The following is an 18,615-nucleotide window of genomic DNA, read 5'->3' on the forward strand; positions in this document are numbered from 1 at the left end:
GCTCTCCCCAGGCCCTAGTGCCCCCCTCCCCCAATACTCTTCCATAAAATAATCATTAAACACAGAAAACATCATCAAACAGCACTTCTTTGTTTAAATTACAGGACTATTCTCTTGAAAATGATACTAATAAAACAAAGGTATTAATGTAATGTTATTACATTATTAACAAACTATTATTATGAAATATGCATAAGGGTCACTAATGAAAAAATGGAATGTAAATTTTGCAAAAATATGACTATAAATACTAGTAAATATTCCGTCCCATAAAACAGTAAAAATGTAACCCTCTATACACCACAATGACCCGTGATACAACTGATGGTTCTAATTATAATTCGTCGCTTGGACCCCTAATAATCAAAAGTCAAAGAAAATGTCTTAGGCTGTCAGTTTAGTCAATATTTGGTTAGAAAAAATAAACATTAGAAAATATGCAAATTTACAGTAACAATAAAACTAAAACTGTTTCTAAACATAAAACTGTTCTCCAAGAAGTCACTGATATCTAGTTGGATGGCTAGATGAACATCACTTCAGTTCCCAAAGCTCTCCTCCGGAGCACCTCAGCCATTCCGCGTGCTTGTTAGATTTCACTAACAGCTCAATTAACTAATTTAATTAGGTAATTAACTGAATGAGGTATTAAGGTGTGTCTGTGGTGTATTGGATGGTTGCAGCAAAGACCAGGGATACAACATCTTGATAGATATAATATCATAGTTTTACACCAATGTGAAAATCATTGTTTTCTTTGACTTTTGCACAATAGTGCATTGGGTCGCAAAAAATAATTATTTTTATAATTGATTAATTGTGATGAGGTGATCATGTAATCAATTAGTTGGACCAAAACATAGGCTTTAAAGGAAAATGCAGATGCTTTGTTAAAAAACAAAAACATTAAGAGGTACTTTTAAAGTCACAATTGTAATAGAACAGTTTAGAGGAAGTCTGTTTAAAGTGACAAACTGACAGAAGCAGATCAACTGTGGGATTTTAGCTTGCAAACTATTGTACTTTAAGATGTAGCATATGGTATTTCGATGGTATTTCCAAAAGCAATGCTATTCTGGTAGGGTGACATTGGGGTGACATCCTTGTCAAGGGGGGACACTATGAGCTACAACAGGGTTTGTAAACTACCATGTCAACCATTTGAATTAAAAGGACCTGGATTTCACTTAAGCACCGAGTTCTTGCTGGGTGCTGATTGGTCAGTTTCCTATAACCATACATGTGTCATTAATGTTAATGTGAAACAGATTAATGAGTCTTTCAATCAAGGAAACAAACCAGTCAAAGCCCAAGAAGAGCTGAACTATTTAGCCAAACACAGTTTTAAAGTAGTTTGTAAGGCCTGAAGTTGCTGAACGTGTTCTCCCTGACATGAAATATCTGGTCACCTTAATTCTGGCATTTCAAAATCTTTGCGATAAAATTCAGCAAAGATTCAGTCAAGATTTCAAAATACCAAGGTATAGGTATACCATATAACCTAATACTGTCCAAGCCTAGTAACAACTTCATAAATGTTTATACAGCTTGTGTTTGTGTTTTTGCAATACACCTGCCCTCTGCTGGTGTGGTGGAATATCACTGCTGCTGATCATAATCGTTTGCATCCACAGACAAATGTAGTACGTACATAAGAGTCCACATGCACAGCCTTGTCCCAGGCAGGGAATACATGTGGTTTTGGGACTGGTCCAGTTCTTGTTAGTGCAAAAACTCAAAAAGTATTTGATGAATCTTTTTCAAACTTTGCAGACACATTGTATGGATGAAGACCTGGACCTCATCAAATTGAGTGAAATCAAAAGTAAATTTAAGTAGCACCGCTTTGTGGCAGCAAAGGAGAGGGAGACATTTAACTTTGTTTTAGAAATGTGGGTGCACAACGTTCATTATTAATACAGATACGTGCTCGAAGTGCATTACTGGTATTTTGTTATTTTATTTTATCTGTTAAGATAAAATTACAGTACCTACAATGCTTACAATGCTTTATGAAGGTACAGTTAATGTAAAGCTTACCCGATATTAGATGCTACGTTATTAAAAACAAGCTATTACTACTGCTAGCACAACACATATTGGTAACATATATAACTAATATATATAAGTAATGCGTATAAGTAGTATATATAAGATGTACACATTCAGTAGATAGGAAATACATAGATATACTTATATAAGCAGAGCAGTGATAGCCCAGCAGTGGCCTCGTGCCTTGGGGGGGTCGGCTGCATCCTAGCCCAGCTCTGTGTTTGTTTATCCTCCCACCACTGGAGATCCCGTCAGTGGCTCCGGTTCCCTCACCTTAACATGACCCCTGGGGTGTGTCAGCGTGCAGGACTGTCCTGCGACAGATCGCCATCACGGCAACACGCTGGCCTGCCCCCAAATTCACTGTCACCATAAATTAGATTGTGAAATTGATGATTTTTCTTGTTGTTACTGTTGCTTAGCTGAGCTATTCCTCCAACCAGCTTTCATTTATATAGTATTTAAGGTCCTCTAGCAGCTATTCTTGACTATATCCCTTTTATAACTAAAAAAAGTTCCATCCATCCATCCATCTATCCACCCATCCATCCATCCATCAGGAGCACCCAGAGGAAATCACAGCAACATGAGGAGGACATGTACACTGCAGACAAGCAGATGGTTATAAGCTGACAGTGCAACGGTGTCTGATTACAGTCCTCCAGCCTAGAAACTGTACAGTACAGTTAAAGCACGAAATGGGAAGTTTAAAGCATATAGATGAGTCAGACACATTCCGATTACATTAAAATATACTAGTTCACTCTGATATAAATTTAAGAAACATGTATTTCCGTTACGTTCAAGACTTTACCCTGAATTAAATTAATTAAGGTTTTGTGTAACTTGTGAGCATATTTAACATTTAAATCGGGGCCTTTAATCAGAATAATGGATACGCTGCCTCAGGTTAGCGTTAGGAGTCAGGGTTAGGAGTCAGGGTTAGGCTTAGCGTTAGGAGTCAGGGTTAGGCTTAGGGGTCAGGGTTAGGAGTCAGGGTTAGGTTTAGGAGTCAGGGTTAGGCTTAGCGTTAGGAGTCAGGGTTAGGCTTAGGGGTCAGGGTTAGGCTTAGGGGTCAGGGTTAGGAGTCAGGGTTAGGTTTAGGAGTCAGGGTTAGGCTTAGGGGTCAGGGTTAGGAGTCAGGGTTAGGCTTAGGGGTCAGGGTTAGGGTTAGGAGTCAGGGTTAGGCTTAGGGTTAGCGTTAGGGGTCAGGGTTAGGAGTCAGGGTTATGTTTAGGAGTCAGGGTTAGGCTTAGGGGTCAGGGTAAGGGTTAGGGGTCAGGGTTAGGTTTAGGGTTAGGAGTCAGGGTTAGGCTTAGGGGTCAGGGTTAGGCTTAGGAGTCAGGGTTAGGCTTAGGGGTCAGGGTTAGGAGTCAGGGATAGGCTTAGGGGTCAGGGTTAGGAGTCAGGGTTAGGCTTAGGGGTCAGGGTTAGGTTTAGGGTTAGCGTTAGGAGTCAGGGTAAGGCTTAAGGGTAAGGGTTAGGTTTAGGGTTAGGAGTCAGGGTTAGCAGTCTAACTAACGTCAGCCCCCCCCCCCACCCTGCAAAGGAGTTTATACTCTGCTATAGGGTGACCAGCTAATCCATGTGCTGGTTCTGAGCCATCAAACACACACATGCTGTAAGTAAACGCACATGTTTAACCCATGCACACCTGTAATGGAATAATGCTTCTCTTCCTGCATGTTCCACCCAAAGAGTGTACAGCAAACACCAATATTGCAGTGCTATGTTTTCAGCTGTTAATTTAGCCTATCATCTCCGTGAATACATCAGGGAAAATGAATGTGGAATATTCTGAATACACCAATAAATACGGTAATTAAACGGGCACTCTTGTAAATTGCTAGAAATATATTTATTTATAATTTGGGTAGAAAGCACATCTACAACTCTCTCAAAGACAATACTTTGTGAGAACATGGATAGACGATCACTTCAGCTCAAGACCTTATTTAATAAAATAAGGGAAAAGTATTTCAAAAGTGGGTCATAAAAATATATTTAACCTTGATTTATACCAGTCAGTTAATATTTAGTAATGTACTTTCAAAAGCCACATGATTTCTGAGCAACTTCACATTTAATCAGTCACACTTTTGAAACGATTCTGATATAAATTGCATGTTATTTATACTATTTTCCCGTGAAACGTTTGAACAATGTTGCTCAGTAAAGCAAAATAGGGCTGTAATTCTCCCCACACTGTGGGCTGGTGAGTATACTATTCAAAAAGAAGAAAAGTGAAATATATTTTTAAAAATGGGAAAATAAAAGGAAAATTGAATTGCCATCGAAATCTTTTCCTTGCAACTCTGCTAGAGCGGATCTTGGAACAGTCATCCAAGGATGACATTGATGATAGGTGATGAAGACGCCTCTGCTCTTTGTCCCAGACACCCAGTCTCCAGCCAGTTTGGTCCCCAAGGTCCTCCATTCTTTCCATTATGGGTGGAATTATACAGGAGGTCGTTGACTTTCCTCTCCGCCGAAGTGCAGGGCTCCTTTAGCAGAACGAACAGGCGAAGATCACAAAATGCTTCCACTAACTCAGCTTCTGGGTTGCAGACAAACGCTGATCTGAAGATACGATGCTGAGATCCCTTTGCTGGCCAGTTTTAAAATTCCCATAGCTCATAATAAACCTAATTACTATCACTCCCTCTTGTACGGACGAGCTCTCCCCTTTATCAGTACGAACAAAAAGACTGCGTGTACTCTTTAAGAATAAAGTAAAGAAGCCAGCTTCTCAATCCATTTCACACAGAAATATAATGCTCTAGGTTACTCGCTTACCTGATCCACGCAGTGCTGCCATCCACACACCAGCAATAGGAAGTACAATAAGCAGCACATAAATCTGCACACTCACTCTACTAAATTTTTAGCTACTTTCATAAATTACTACGTCTATTCCTTGTCCGATATTCGTCCACCTTTCTGCTTTCCGCGGCAGGCAGCCTCTAATATTACGAGGAGGAAAGGCGTTTTTTCCAAACCCTAAAAGTTGTCAGGCCGTAGTGATTTATTAGAAACGGCTTCCTGTGGTTGGCTGGGTTTCTGGTGCCTGGGCCCAAGCATCAAATGAGGCCGGGCGCGAGTGAGAGAGAGAGTCGGGCGGAACAGGACATATTTCTGCGCTTCAGAGATATAGAATGAAATGCTCTTTGCGAACACAAATAGAGTGCACCTTTATCAGAGAACAACTAATTGTTTTCTGATTAGAGACTAAAAAGCTGCTCATTTAATTGTAAAAGACATTAAATAAATGTTTTTAGATCCTGTAATTCTCCGTTACTCGTACAATAAGCAGCTACAGACAGCAGGATTGATAAAAATACACTGATATCCAGATTATTGTGTAATGCCGGGGTAAGACTGGATGTGTCTTTGGGCTTTTTCCACCGTACCAGGTACCGTACTTTCGGTACTTCCATAAAGTGCCAAAAGTATGGTACATCTTTTGTGTCGGTTTTCCATTGGTAAAAACTGTTACCGCCGCCAAATGACATCATCAGTGACTGACTCTGACTGACATCATCAGAAAGCGCGGCGCGATATTTCTTTCGCTGAATTCAAACATGTTATTATGATCCTTCACTTTCCTGTAGTCCTGCTTAAGCTTTTTGATTTTCAAGCGGCATCGTTCGGTGTTTCGCTTCTGCCCCATTTCTTCCAAGTGGCTTGCTATTACGGCAAATACTTTTTTATTCCGAGAAGTGCCATCTAAATCCCTCTGGATCTGTTCATCTGACCATATGGTGATTAAAACCTGTGTTTGCCCATCCTTCCATTTTACTTAAATACTTAAATATCTTTGTTTCTACTGCTTTTTATTTTGTCTCTCGCTGTTCGCTGTGTGTTTCAAAAGATGCCGGTTGTATTTTGTGTTTCAGCGGCAATCTGCTTGCATAACCAATCGACAGCAAATACGTTTGCAAGTCCCACCCCAAAGTACCAAAGACGTACCCCAGCTGGTTTGGTACTTTCGGTACTGGAAGTTTTGGTACTGGAACTTGACCGGAAGTCAACGGAAAAGCGAAAGTACTGAAAGTACCATACTTTGTGCGGTGGAAAAGCGCCCTTTGACAGATGCAAGTCTCTCGACCTCATGTAACCCCTCTTGGCATCATATCAAAACTGAATTGCTGTCATGTATAATCAGAGCCCCCTCCCCGCAGCATCCCTGCCCCCAAGTCGTGGGCGGGCCGGGTCACACGGCGGGTCATGCTCATGGATGTTGGCTCAGCCACCCTCATGCACTAATGGGCTGCCCAGGGACCTGTAATCTCTTCCCAGCCACCAGTCACAATCAAAACAACCGAGTGGGTATCTCAAGAGCAGCCGAGGGGCCACAATAACAAGGAAGTCATTACTTCTGAAGGGCCACTGATAGTTCTTGGGAAAGTTCAAGTCAAGTCAAATGAGCTTTATTGTCATACGATCCATACACAGGTATACAGTGGCATGAAATAACATCCCCCCAGGACCGTGGTGCAGCACACAAACAATTTAACGAAGATACCGTAACAGAATATTTTAAGATGTTTTTCTGGCATTAATATAGACAGTTATGCTTATAAACCTCTTTGCTGCTTGTTCTCTTTTCTAAATAATACACCAACCGTCCTGAGTTAAGGCCGCGTCACCTTTACTGTGATAACTTATTAAGCAGAGCCTTTCATCCGAAGTGACGCGCATTTATTTTTTTTTTGAGAAAAATGATCAAGGAGTCACTATGCAAGAGAGTTACACAAGTACAACGAAACAACTGTCATAAAAGTCAGAGAGTATTTACTAAACAATATAAGCATATAGATGCATACATCGTTGTGTAATTCACCGAGATATCAATAAATAACTAGCATATAACATTTGGTATATTTAGTATGTAAATCCATCCAACCATCCATCCATTTTCCAAACCGCTTATCCTACTGGGTAGCGGGGGGTCCGCAGCCTATCCCGGAAGCAATGGGCACGAGGCAGGGAACAACCCAGGATGGGGGGCCAGCCCATCACAGTAGTATGTAAATAAGTCAAGAGTATTGCACGGATAACCTAACACATAAGCTGAGGAGTATATCGAGTATGATTGATGCCATTGCACAAACGACTACTGTTGGAAAGGTGAAAGCACTGAAACGCATGTGTGTCTACAGTGATGCTTCTAATCTCCCGACCTTGACGATGCTGTGGTGACAGGTTTTGGTTCATTACACAGAAATGAGGGCGTTCATGCTGACTCACATGAGACACTGACCGAGCAGCGATCCCTCAAACATCTCCAGGAATAGAGAGTAACCGGGAAGAAGAGTAACCCGGGCGAGCCTGCCTTTGGCGTGAGGCGACCTTAGCTTTAGCTTAGCCTGCACACGCTGCGGCCGATGCTGCAACAAGCAACAAGCTGAGGAACGCGGACATGAGTGCTCTGCACGTAGGAGCGATTTCACCTTATCTGCACTGGAGACTTGGGACGAAGGGGGGGGGGGGGGGGGGGGGAGGCTGGGAGGGAGATGAAAGGAGACCTGGGTGGTCAAGATATGGTGCAGAAATGGGAATGGGGGACATTTCCTGTTTAGGGACGCCCTGTGTGGCCTGGTGTTTAACGTGCAGCAGCACCACAAACAGGGTTAACTGGGTAAACTGCCGGCTGAGGAGAAGGACACAGATCAGCTACGCAGCGGGAAAAGCAGGCAACACCCCGCAAAGGAGTTTATACTCTGCTACAGGGTGACCAGCTAATCCATGTCAGGGGGGAGGGGGGGAGCTTCTGGTTTTACTTTTAAACTACTTTGAAACTAAACTACTTTTAAAACTGAAAGGCTCCTGTGCTTGGCCGAATAGTTTAGTTCTCCTTGTACTTTTTCCCTGACTGAGAGACTCATCCAGCAGTTTCACATCAACATTAGTGACACATTCGTTGATTATAGGAGACTGACCAATCAGCACGCAGCAAGAACTCAGTGAAATTCAGGTCCTTTTAACTGAAATGGTTGAAATGGAAGTTTACAAACCTTGTCTTAGCTCATAGTCCCTTCCCCCCGACATGAATTATCTGGTCGTTGTACTCTGCTGGTAATCAGAATTGTGAAATACCAGGGCAAATCAATATACGTTATGTAAATGCAATTAAATGTTTAGCAAACAATCCAGTTTTATAACAGTAAAAGTCAAAGAAGTTACACAGGTTAAAGGTTTGAAAATCTTACACGGTTAGAGAACTGCATGTAAGAAGGATTCACAGCTGACAAGTGAAAAATTGGAATAAATTAGATTAATAATGACCAGCCTGATACAGAACACCTCACCATGACACTGTTACTGTGGGAACCACAAAAGAGCATCCTTCATACACTTCTGCAGGGAACATAAAAACAAATAAACAAACGGTCCCATGTACTGGACTGAGCCAGTCGTTTAACTTCCTTTAGGCGGTGTCGTCTTACAGTACTAAGAAAGAATGTGCAAATATAAAAATTGCTTTTTAAAAATTGGAAGAATAGTATACATTGTCCATTTCCAAACAATGACACAAAACAGATACGTAAAGAAATTCTAAAGTGTCTTTGCAGGGACACTGGGGTCAGGGAGGGGTCGGGGGGGGCGGGGTCCGGGCCCACACTGACAGTAATGCAGGATATGAAAATGAAGCAATTCCTCTGTTTTGCCTGCTGAGACCAACATCGGCCTGCCCTGTTTGTTTGTAAAACCAAGAAAAAAAAGACTTGTTTTTCTTACAAGGAAAGAAAACTTAACTCTGAAGCAAACATTTGCACGCATAGATAAACCTTAATTGAGAAAATATATTTAAGATGGATGAGTTGACTATAATCAGCAATAAAGAGCTATATTTATTTTTTTAGATTTTTTTTTCTTTTCTCGGGACCAGCCTGTTTACGATCATTTAATTGACATCGTTGGGGAAGAGGGGGCTTGTCTGAATCTCAGTGTAATTGGCGTGGAGTTTGCAAGGGCACCGCTTATGTAGGGGGTTTGCATTGTGCAGCAGCTTCTGTTACGTTTTAGACACAGAGCCCAGGTTATCCAGCACGCCATGAAACTGTACATATACCGCTGTGCAAAAGTCTAAGACAGCGATGTGTAAATGATCTTCATGTTGGTGTAGCAGTATTGTATCACACATCGCTTATTCGTGACCGTATTTATCATTGGTTTTTGTAATAAATTATTAAAGAGAGATGGTATGAAGTTGGAAAAGAAACTTAACGTTAACATGAGGACCCCTATGTAGCTGGTAAAGCGTCAGAGAGGCAGGGGGCATGTTACGTCACATGCTCAGGGGCAGGACAGCTGGATAAACGAAGCAGCCAAAAACACCTAACCCAGGATAGACTGATATATTCTGAAAAGATCGTACTAAAATGAAACGCATATTGAACTATGCTTCGTGCATGCTAGCTAAACATTACCACATACGCCACTCTTCTCCATGAGCGATGAACAGGTGGCGTCCGCTCAAATACCCTCAGCTACCCTCTTCGGAAGGTACCGATACAAATTCTGCATGGTTTTATAGATCCTATAGACAGAGTTACTCATAGGTTCCTTAAAAAACTACGAATTCCTTATATTAATATTATATATGCTCATGTAATTGTTCGTAAATGTCATTAAGTTCGTCGAGGACTGCAAAACAATGGAAAGCCTTTCCATTCCAAAATACACGACATGTCCCCTATAAATGCAAGCTGTCACCCAACAGCTTGATCGCAGAAAATCGATATACTGTCTGCCGAACGGCAAGGTAGCGTGTGTGCCATATATGGACTGGGCCAGATATGATTGGCCCGAGAACATGCCAATTATTTAGTCTGTTATTTCATTGGCTTGTAGGCGGAGCTGGCAATGAATGAAAAGCGGAAGTGGATATGGAAGGGTGAGAGTGCAGTTTAAGAAACGGAACGAGGGTTTAAAATCGCAGGCGAGAGCCGGGCAATTACTTAACTACTATTATTAGAGCTGCCATTAGGGAAAGTGATATAATACGGTAATCAAGGATTTGTATGCATGCTTTACAATTATCTTGTTAGAAATTCATAAGGTCGCAAGTTCGCCGAGTTAATCATGTACTTTTGATGAGCTAATGTTAGCTTCTCGGCTACATTTTTATAAGACGGTTCCCTGTTTCCCGAAGTCCGTAGCTAACCTGTCATTCGTAGTACTCAACCGTTTAGCTAGATTTATTGCACAACATGATATGCAATTTGAATTTATTATTAAATGTAATATAACATTTGACTTTACAATTTTAAGTTTAAATATGGTTTCAGCTGCAATTATGTGGCTTGCAAATACGGTTTCGGTTTCATAGTCAGTAACAAGGCCAAAGTGCATACCGTTGGTTATTTTCACGTGCAAAATTGCATGACAGAGCTTTTTGATTGTGAATGATTAACAGGAAGGGCATTTTTGTAGTGCTGTGTGTTTAATTAAGGTTTACCTTTGATTGGAAAAAATGCGTTTCCACTCCTTTTAAATTGCAGATTGTTGTGATTTTCCACGTTTTAGTAATGTTTTCATAATTTTACCTAACAGAAGTATGACATGTTGCTCCCAGTGTGACTGGTGTGTTTCTGCCCTGTGCTGACCCCAGCCAGAGCCTGACCTGCTTCCCCTCATTTTTTGGTAGCTGTCTTGTTCCTCGCGTGTGAGACATCATCTTCGGCTCGCCATGGTGGACTCCCAGTACTACCTCCCTAACGACATCGGCATCTCGGCGCTGGACTGCGGCGAGGCCTTCCGCCTGCTCTCTCCCAAAGAGCAGCTTTATGCTCACTACCTGTCGCGGGCGTCCTGGTATGGGGGACTCGTCGTGCTGCTGCAGACGTCCCCTGAGTCAGCCTCCATCTACGTCCTCCTGCAGCGCATGTTCCGGCTTCAGAGCCCGGCACAGCTGGAGAGCGTGGCCACAGCCGCTGGACTCACCCCCGATGAGTATCAGGTCAGACCCGCTCAATGAAGTGTGTGGTGGGTGGGATTTCTTCCACTCTCCACTCTGATTGGATTAGCTCAGTGTCCATGGGTTGATTGAGTGGATCTCATTGGCTTAAACAATGATTGACAGCACAGGATTGTGAGGGTAACGACCCCCCACAGGGGGGCTACAAAGATTTTCACTCCATCACCGCTTAGACCTAATCAATCTCAGCAAAGTATTTGGGATGTGAAGGTAACACAACCGAGGCTACTGGGTAAATTACTAGCGAAAACACTGCCTGCTCTGGAATGTTCTGTCTTCTTGTCTCAGGCCTTCCTGGTCTATGCTGCTGGACTGTATGCCAACATGGGGAACTACAAGTCTTTTGGAGACACAAAGTTCATCCCCAACCTCCCGCAGGTAAGGTTCTCTTCCTGACTTGTAAGCGTGTGCATTCTTGACTGATTGGCGTACAAAACTAAAATGCAGAAAAAAAATAACAGAAAACATAAAACCTATAAAAATACACAATACATAGAAAACTGATATTTCACAGCATCACATTTTCCCAAAAGCCTGAGGAAAAGAGGTATGTTTTAAGCTGCCCTTTAAAACCATCCACAGAATCTGCAAGATGCTACGGTGGAGGAAGATCTTTCCATAACATTGGGGTGTGTGTGTCTCCCCTCCACAGGAGAAGCTGAAGGCCTTGGTGTGGCAGTGCCAGGCGTTCCAGGACAGCCCCACGGAGATGGAGGCGCTGTGGAGCACGTGTGCATCTCTGCTTTATTCTCTGGATGACAAACACAAGCAACTGGGCCTTGGAGACAAGGCAAGGGCGCAGTGGCCGTGACGGACATCAAGAGGGGGAGGCAGTGACGCTTGCTAAAAATCTGGATGCAGGTGTCTCTTCCTCTGGCGTTTTTGGAGCCCGGAACCAGATCCGGGCCAGAGCACTAGTACCCCATTTCCACCGACGCAGTGCCGGGGATGGTGCCAGACTGTTTTATTACTGTGTGATTCTTAAAAGGACAGTGGTTAAAACGGCGAGTGAGAATAAAGAATCAAATGATTTACACACACAGACTGGGGAGAAATACAGCCTTTAAGGAGTGGAAAATGGATGCAGGCGATAAAGACGCGGACCAACGAGTCATTAAAAACTTTTTTGGTCGGCAGCTTATAAAAACTTAAAAATCAGTTTCTGACTTGACTGAAAACTGCTGCAGAATATAAGCAGCGTCCAGCCCTGATGACATCACTCCGGTGGTGCTGTGTTTACATTTTTTGGGCTGTATTTTTAGCATTATCGTTAATCTGATGAAGATGATGATGATTGTGGTTTCCTCCCTAGGGGATCACCACATACTTCTCAGGGAACTGCTCTTTAAACGACGCTGAGCTGGCCCAGAGGTTTCTGGATTCCAAGGTAAAGGTCTTGCAATGCAGGTCAGTGCTTTGGCCCCCTCTACTGGCTGCATTCTAAACTACAACACAAACCCCCCCCCCCCATGTCGCTACACAGAGTGTGAGTGCCTACAACACGCGACTCTTCAAGACGGGCGCCGTCGACGGGAAAGAGAGCTATGAAGTGCGATTGGCTTCTGCTGTGCAGAAGGGTGAGCATCTCTCAGGTCATTTTACTGCCCGTGTGACCGGACGTCGCGTATTGCTCACTTATGCTATGTTCCTGTTTTGACATTGTCTGCTGTAGACAGTGCCGTGGAAGGCGAGACAGAGACGCGCTGTGGCCGGTACGAGTTCGAGAACGCCGCGTTCACCGTGCGCAGGGGCGACTATGCTCCCCTCATGAAGAAAGTGAGCGAGAACCTGGAGAAGGCCCAGGTGAGACCCACGGCCCGGCAGACCCTCAGCTCCACATGCACCCCGGTGCCGGTACCGCGGCGCTCTTGCCTGGCGTGTCAGCTCGCCATCTCTTGTCGTAGGCGTACGCTGCCAATGAGAATCAGCGGCGGATGCTGGAAGAGTATGTGCGCAGCTTTACCTTCGGCGCTGTGGATTCCCACAAAGAGGGGTCCCGCTACTGGATCAAAGACAGGGGGCCTATCGTGGAGAGGTATCCCTATACGCAGCCCAGCCGTGGGGGGCTTGATTGCTGCTGCTGTACCATCCGCCATTGTTCAGGTGGCACTGCACACACAGCTCTCATTATCAGCCAGGCCCATAGCTGTGAAGACCGTTCACGGGATGTCCAGTAACCCTAGTGATAGCCCCCTCCTTGCTCACCGGGGTGGTTCATACCCATAATTTTTTTTCCCTGCCTGCATGCCTGTTATAAGTAGCTGCCTCTGATCTCTGTTTCTAGTTATATCGGCTTTATTGAGAGCTACAGGGACCCATTTGGATCAAGGGGCGAGTTTGAAGGTATGATTCCCCAATCTGGTTGCTTTATTTCCTTGGCTGCGTCCACCTCTCCTCCCCTTTGGCTCTCGCCATGCCCTCCTCTCCTCCCCTCTGCACAATGGCCACACCCGCCTCTACTGCCCCCGCCTCACCTCCCCTTTGGCTCTCGCCACACCCGCCTCTCCTGCCCCTCGGCCGCCTCTCCTGCCCCTCGACCGCCCCCGTCTCACCTCCCCTTTGGCCTCACCTCCCCTTTGGCTCTCGCCATGCCCTCCTCTCCTGCCCCTCGACCGCACCCGCCTCACCTCCCCTTTGGCCTCACCTCCTCTTTGGCTCTCGCCATGCCCTCCTGTCCTGCCCCTCGACCGCCTCTCCTGCCCCTCGACCGTCCCCGCCTCTCCTCCCCTTTGGCCTCTCCTCCCCTTTGGCCTCTCCTCCCCTTTGGCCTCTCCTCCCCTTTGGCTCTCACCACGCCCTCCTCTCCTGCCCCTCGACCGCACCCGCCTCACCTCCCCTTTGGCTCTCGCCATGCCCTCCTGTTCCTTGACCACCCCACCTCTGCTTCCTCCCTCAAGGCTTTGTGGCGGTGGTTAACAAGGCCATGAGCGCCCGCTTCGCCAAGTTGGTGAGCTCCGCGGAGGTGCTTCTGCCAGAGCTTCCCTGGCCAGCGGCCTTCGAGAAGGACACCTTCCTAAAGCCCGACTTCACCTCCCTGGACGTGCTGACGTTCGCAGGCAGCGGCATCCCAGCTGGTATCAACATTCCCAACTGTGAGTGCCTGGCAGAGGCCCGTTCCAGGGCTCGGGGGTCGGCAACATGCCCCAAAACCATGTCTTGTGAAATGGCTCCGGTAACCCAACTGCACATCCAACCTGCACCACCTTCCATCTACAGTTGCCCATGATAATATACGAAAAAGCAGGGATTCAGTCATTTTTAAAAAAGTGCATAACCACATGGTGCTTGGGTGTGTAATCAGTGACACCTTAAATCCTTCACAGATGTGTGCAGGTGGGAGTCTACAGGCGCTTGTCACATAAGACGACTTAAATATACGAGTGATTTCAGTCACTTGGATATCTGTGCGGGGGGGGGGTGTCTGCGGCACATCACCAGGGTCCCGTCAATGTAACTGCAAGTGGACCTACCCCAACACTGACATGGTATTGCTCGCTTAATGTGCTGTGTGTGAAGGACTCACCCACTGGGCTTAGTTTTGGGGGGGTCCTCTTCCAGCTGATGAGTTCTGTGCGTTTATGGTGCGACCGCAGCTTGATTGCCGATCCCGTGTTTCCTCCAGATGATGATATCCGGCAGACTGAAGGCTTCAAGAATGTGTCCCTGGGGAATGTTCTGGCAGTGGCCTACGCCACGCAAAAAGACAAACTGACCTTCCTCAACGAGAGTGACAAGGCATCTGTCCGTCTGTCCCCCTCTGTCCGTCCCCACCTTGCCGTGTGCATCCCGCCCTTTCTAACACGAGCCCCATCCAGTCTGTCGTTAAAACGTCTACTTCAAGTGGAAAGGCCTCTATGTCTGTCTCTCTGTCTATGTCTGTCTGTCTCTTTGTCTATGTCTGTCTCTCTGTCTATGTCTGTCTCTCTGTCTATGTCTGTCTCTCTGTCTATGTCTGTCTGTCACCCTCTGTCTGTCCATCTCCAACCTGCCGTGCGCATCCTCCTCTCTAACACAAACCCCATTCCGTCTGTCCTTAGGACGTCTACATAAAGTGGAAAGGCCCCTCCTTTGAGGTCCAGGTGGGACTCCATGAACTGCTGGGGCATGGCAGTGGCAAGCTCTTTGTGCAGGTGATTCGGCCGGCTTTCATGTCCTCGGGATTCCAGTGCTGCGGTACTTCGTCCCAAATGTCTGCCTGTGTCTGTCCACGAGCGTGTTAATCCTTAGGTGACAGCAGTGAGTATCGCTAATGTCTCGCTAAATTTTGTTCATCCAGTGACTGTCAGATGAATTTTGGTCTTTTGGTGGTGGTTACCTGTGCAGTGTGTCTGGACATCAGGAACCCCTGGTTTAAAGGCTCATGCTTGTCCGCATGCGTACCACAACGTTCATAATGCGCTCGTTGTCACTGCGGGTCTGTGAACGAGCGCGTGCTGCACTCCAAATGTATCTGCGCAGGAGTGTATGCGCAGCTCTGCACACACTGCGCATGATCGATTTACTAGCATCCACTTTAAACATCAACATGGATGCCTTTGATGAGCATTGGGGTAGTTTGCAAACCATACAGACTATTTAGCAGGTAATAAAACTCTTAGAAACATGTAAGTACATGTGCATGCGTGTGCAGAAAATGTCACGCCAGCCAGCCGACCGAAGATGGCGACTGTGAGCTGCCTCACATTGTAAAACACTGAGAAATGGAGATGAACCTCACTGCTGTACTACGTGTGCAGGGAATATCAGAATAATAATTTATATTATTATTAATAAAAACGTATCTACAGCACGTTGTCTGCATGTGCAAAGTACCTGGCTTGACGGGAGCTTTTCCGTGAACATGTACACAGAGTGGATACGCGGGTGTCGGTTGTAATGCGGGTCTCTCTCTGGGGGCACCATGTGTCGTCTTCCCACTCCAGGACGAGAAGGGGAACTTCAACTTTGACCAGGAGAGCGTCCGGAACCCAGAGACCGGGGAGCTGGTGGGTGTCGGTGCCTGAAGGCGTCGGGAACCGGGAGCGTGTCACTTTGTGGTTTCCAATATAAGATTTGTAGGTTTTGTATATTTGGGTTTTGTCGGTCAGTGGGCTGGGAATGGTTCTGACGTATGTGAGGTGGGCCACGGGATTCTCTGGGGAGGGGGGACGTGGCCATGGGCTGTCAGTTTTTATTTATTGTTGCTGCTGTTTTTAAACGTTTTGGGTAATTATGCTGTCCTGTCCATAGATATCCAGCTGGTACAAGGGAGGCGAGACGTGGGACAGCAGATTCTCCACCATCGCATCGTCCTATGAGGAGTGCAGGGCTGAGTGCGTCGGCCTCTACCTCTGCCTCAACAAGGAGGTGCTCGGGTAAGGGCGGGGCCAGGCGGAGACGGGGTCATTCTCAGCCTGGGGGGGGGATCGTTCTCAGCTGGTGCGTGACGTGCCGGTGGTTTTGGGTTACAGCATCTTTGGACACGAGGGCGAGCAGGCGGAGGAGGTGGTATACGTCAACTGGCTGAACATGGTGCGGTCCGGCCTGCTGGGGCTGGAATTCTACACCCCTGAGAGTAAAAGCTGGAGACAGGTGGGGTCAGCCGCAGGCAGAGCCCACGTTACACGCACACAAACACACTTTCACCTGTAATACCGACGTTCTTATTCTGTCTGTCTCAGTACTGGGTTCCTTTATCTTTACATTGTCTCCTGAGCCCGTCCCCCAGGTCAGCCCTGCTGCTTCTTGTCCGGTTGGGCATCGCGATGCGCAGCATCTCACCCCCCCCCCCCCCCATTTCCCCCTAGGCCCACATGCAGGCGCGATTCGTCATCCTGCGAGTGCTGCTGGAGGCTGCCGACGGCTTCGTCACCCTGGAGGAGTGCACGGGCTCCGACGGCCGGCCCGACGCCCTCATAGCCCTGGACCGAGCAAAGATTCACACCGTGGGCAAGAGCGCCATCCAGAGGTTCCTCTGCAAACTGCAGGTGAGTTTGATGAATTGCATTATGAATAATTTTTCTTCAGTTTTCAGATCCCTGCCACATATTAGGGTGTTAATTTATATTACAACCCAGGCGCCTCGGACATTATCTTTTGAAGTACATGTACTTTGGAAGCTCTGCCTTTGAATCATCGCATTTCAGTCTGAGGTACTTCCGTGCTCAGAGATCTGCTCAGTGAATGACGTCTCCCCACCCCCCCCCCATTTTCCATCCCATAGGTCCATAAGTCGACGGCCGACGTGGAGGGGGGCCGTGCACTCTACGATGGGTACTCGGCGGTGACCTCCGACGGCTTGCATGACTTCCTGCGTCTGCGTGAGACCGTCCTGCTGAGGAAAGAAGCTCGCAAGATGTTCGTCCAGGCCAACACCTGCGTCAATGGTCAGCCAGCGCCTCCCCCCACGTCATCTGGTTGCTGCCAGTGTCCTGTTTTAATAGCCGAATATCATCAATAATTAACACTCAAAATATTTTTAGCTCTGAAAATAGGGCGGCATGCTCCCGATTCAGGCCTAATCTAGACGTTTGTTTAGGACAGTCTGGTCTGGTTCATTGTGGTTACATTCATCATTAATTTGGAAAGTTCTGTCTTTGCTTAACCTAGTCAGTCATTACTTTTAATTAAATTAGTGTAATATTGTACTTCAGCTTTGGTATTGGGGGGGGGGCTGTTTATTTTGTTTAATTGGCTGTAAAAAGACAATGGAATAGGTGCAATGGCTGACTGGAGCTGGTATCACGTGACGGGCAGGTGCATCCGTGGAGCTTGTGGAGTACGAGAGCAGCGCCGCCGGGCTCATCCGCTCCTTCACGGAGCGCTTCCCCGAGGACGCCAAGGAGGTGGAGGCCGAGCTGCTGGAGCTGAGCCGGCGCGACGCCCCCTGCTGGTGCTGAGGACAGCACCCGCCTCGCCGCCACGTCCGCTGGCTCTGCCGCACCGAAGCCTGTTCTCACACACAATGTAACGGTTTTTCTTGACATGTATCTAAAGTGCAGGTCTGACGCTTTAAGGTCCCTTGTGGTTTTTTTTATTCATTAAACTCCTGTGGTTTAACTCTTAATTTATGTCCTTCCACTTATCAAATTTAAGCAGTATGATCAGTGTAAGATCAGCTTACGCTACCATGTAACTGGTTTGTCAGGACCGGTCATATAGGTCACATGACGTCCCTGTAAAACACCACCTTCTCTCACATGCTGAGATACTAAAATTGATTTGAAATGGTTTAAAAACTGGACAGGCCTTTTCGGACCTGCCGCCCTTTTCTGTAATTTCAGTACTTGCAGACGACCGGCAGTCACAAAATGCTTTAGCGATTTCATCACCAAAGCAAAATAAAACGCCCAGGGTGAGTGCTGTTTGTGTCGTCGGCCATTGATCTTCTAAGCCGTTACTTTGCCATCTCCTGTTCGGTAATTCGATCTGGGAGCGAGTGCTGGCTCTATGCACCTCAGCTGCTGCCTCAGACATGTCCTGGTTTAAGGTTTCCTATCACTATCAGCTGTCTAGTGAACAGGGACGTATCTATAAATTCTGGGCCTCATGACAAAGTGTCACCCTGCCACCCGCCCTCAACTTTATGTATTCAAATGCTG

The 18,615-nt window shown here is 46.3% G+C and overlaps 1 protein-coding gene and 1 long non-coding RNA gene across 3 annotated transcripts; one reads left to right on the plus strand and one right to left on the minus strand.

Moving 5' to 3' along the window:
* Positions 1 to 3,888: 3,888 nt before the first annotated feature.
* On the minus strand, positions 3,889 to 5,555 carry LOC125719973 (uncharacterized). The gene is made up of 2 exons (XR_007385258.1): positions 4,849 to 5,555; positions 3,889 to 4,556 (listed from the first exon to the last, which is right to left on the minus strand). It is a non-coding gene; the product is annotated as an uncharacterized LOC125719973 (long non-coding RNA).
* A 4,362-nt stretch (positions 5,556 to 9,917) lies between these two features.
* On the plus strand, positions 9,918 to 18,080 carry dpp3 (dipeptidyl-peptidase 3). 2 transcript variants are annotated; one of them, XM_048995092.1, is made up of 18 exons: positions 9,918 to 9,952; positions 10,706 to 11,017; positions 11,324 to 11,413; positions 11,688 to 11,825; positions 12,348 to 12,422; positions 12,519 to 12,612; positions 12,708 to 12,838; positions 12,940 to 13,070; positions 13,320 to 13,378; positions 13,933 to 14,127; positions 14,658 to 14,770; positions 15,073 to 15,165; positions 15,958 to 16,020; positions 16,265 to 16,389; positions 16,486 to 16,606; positions 16,822 to 17,001; positions 17,238 to 17,400; positions 17,771 to 18,080. In XM_048995092.1, exons 1-18 carry the CDS (start codon positions 9,926 to 9,928, stop codon positions 17,911 to 17,913), a joined length of 2,253 nt encoding a protein of 750 aa, XP_048851049.1. In that variant the 5' UTR covers positions 9,918 to 9,925; the 3' UTR covers positions 17,914 to 18,080. The 2 variants fall into 2 exon arrangements, with proteins under 2 accessions (XP_048851049.1, XP_048851050.1); XM_048995093.1 differs by having other exon boundaries at positions 9,946 to 10,063.
* The last annotated feature ends 535 nt before the right edge of the window (positions 18,081 to 18,615 follow it).

Source organism: Brienomyrus brachyistius, chromosome 24, assembly GCF_023856365.1.
Source record: "Brienomyrus brachyistius isolate T26 chromosome 24, BBRACH_0.4, whole genome shotgun sequence".
Lineage (NCBI taxonomy): Eukaryota > Metazoa > Chordata > Actinopteri > Osteoglossiformes > Mormyridae > Brienomyrus > Brienomyrus brachyistius.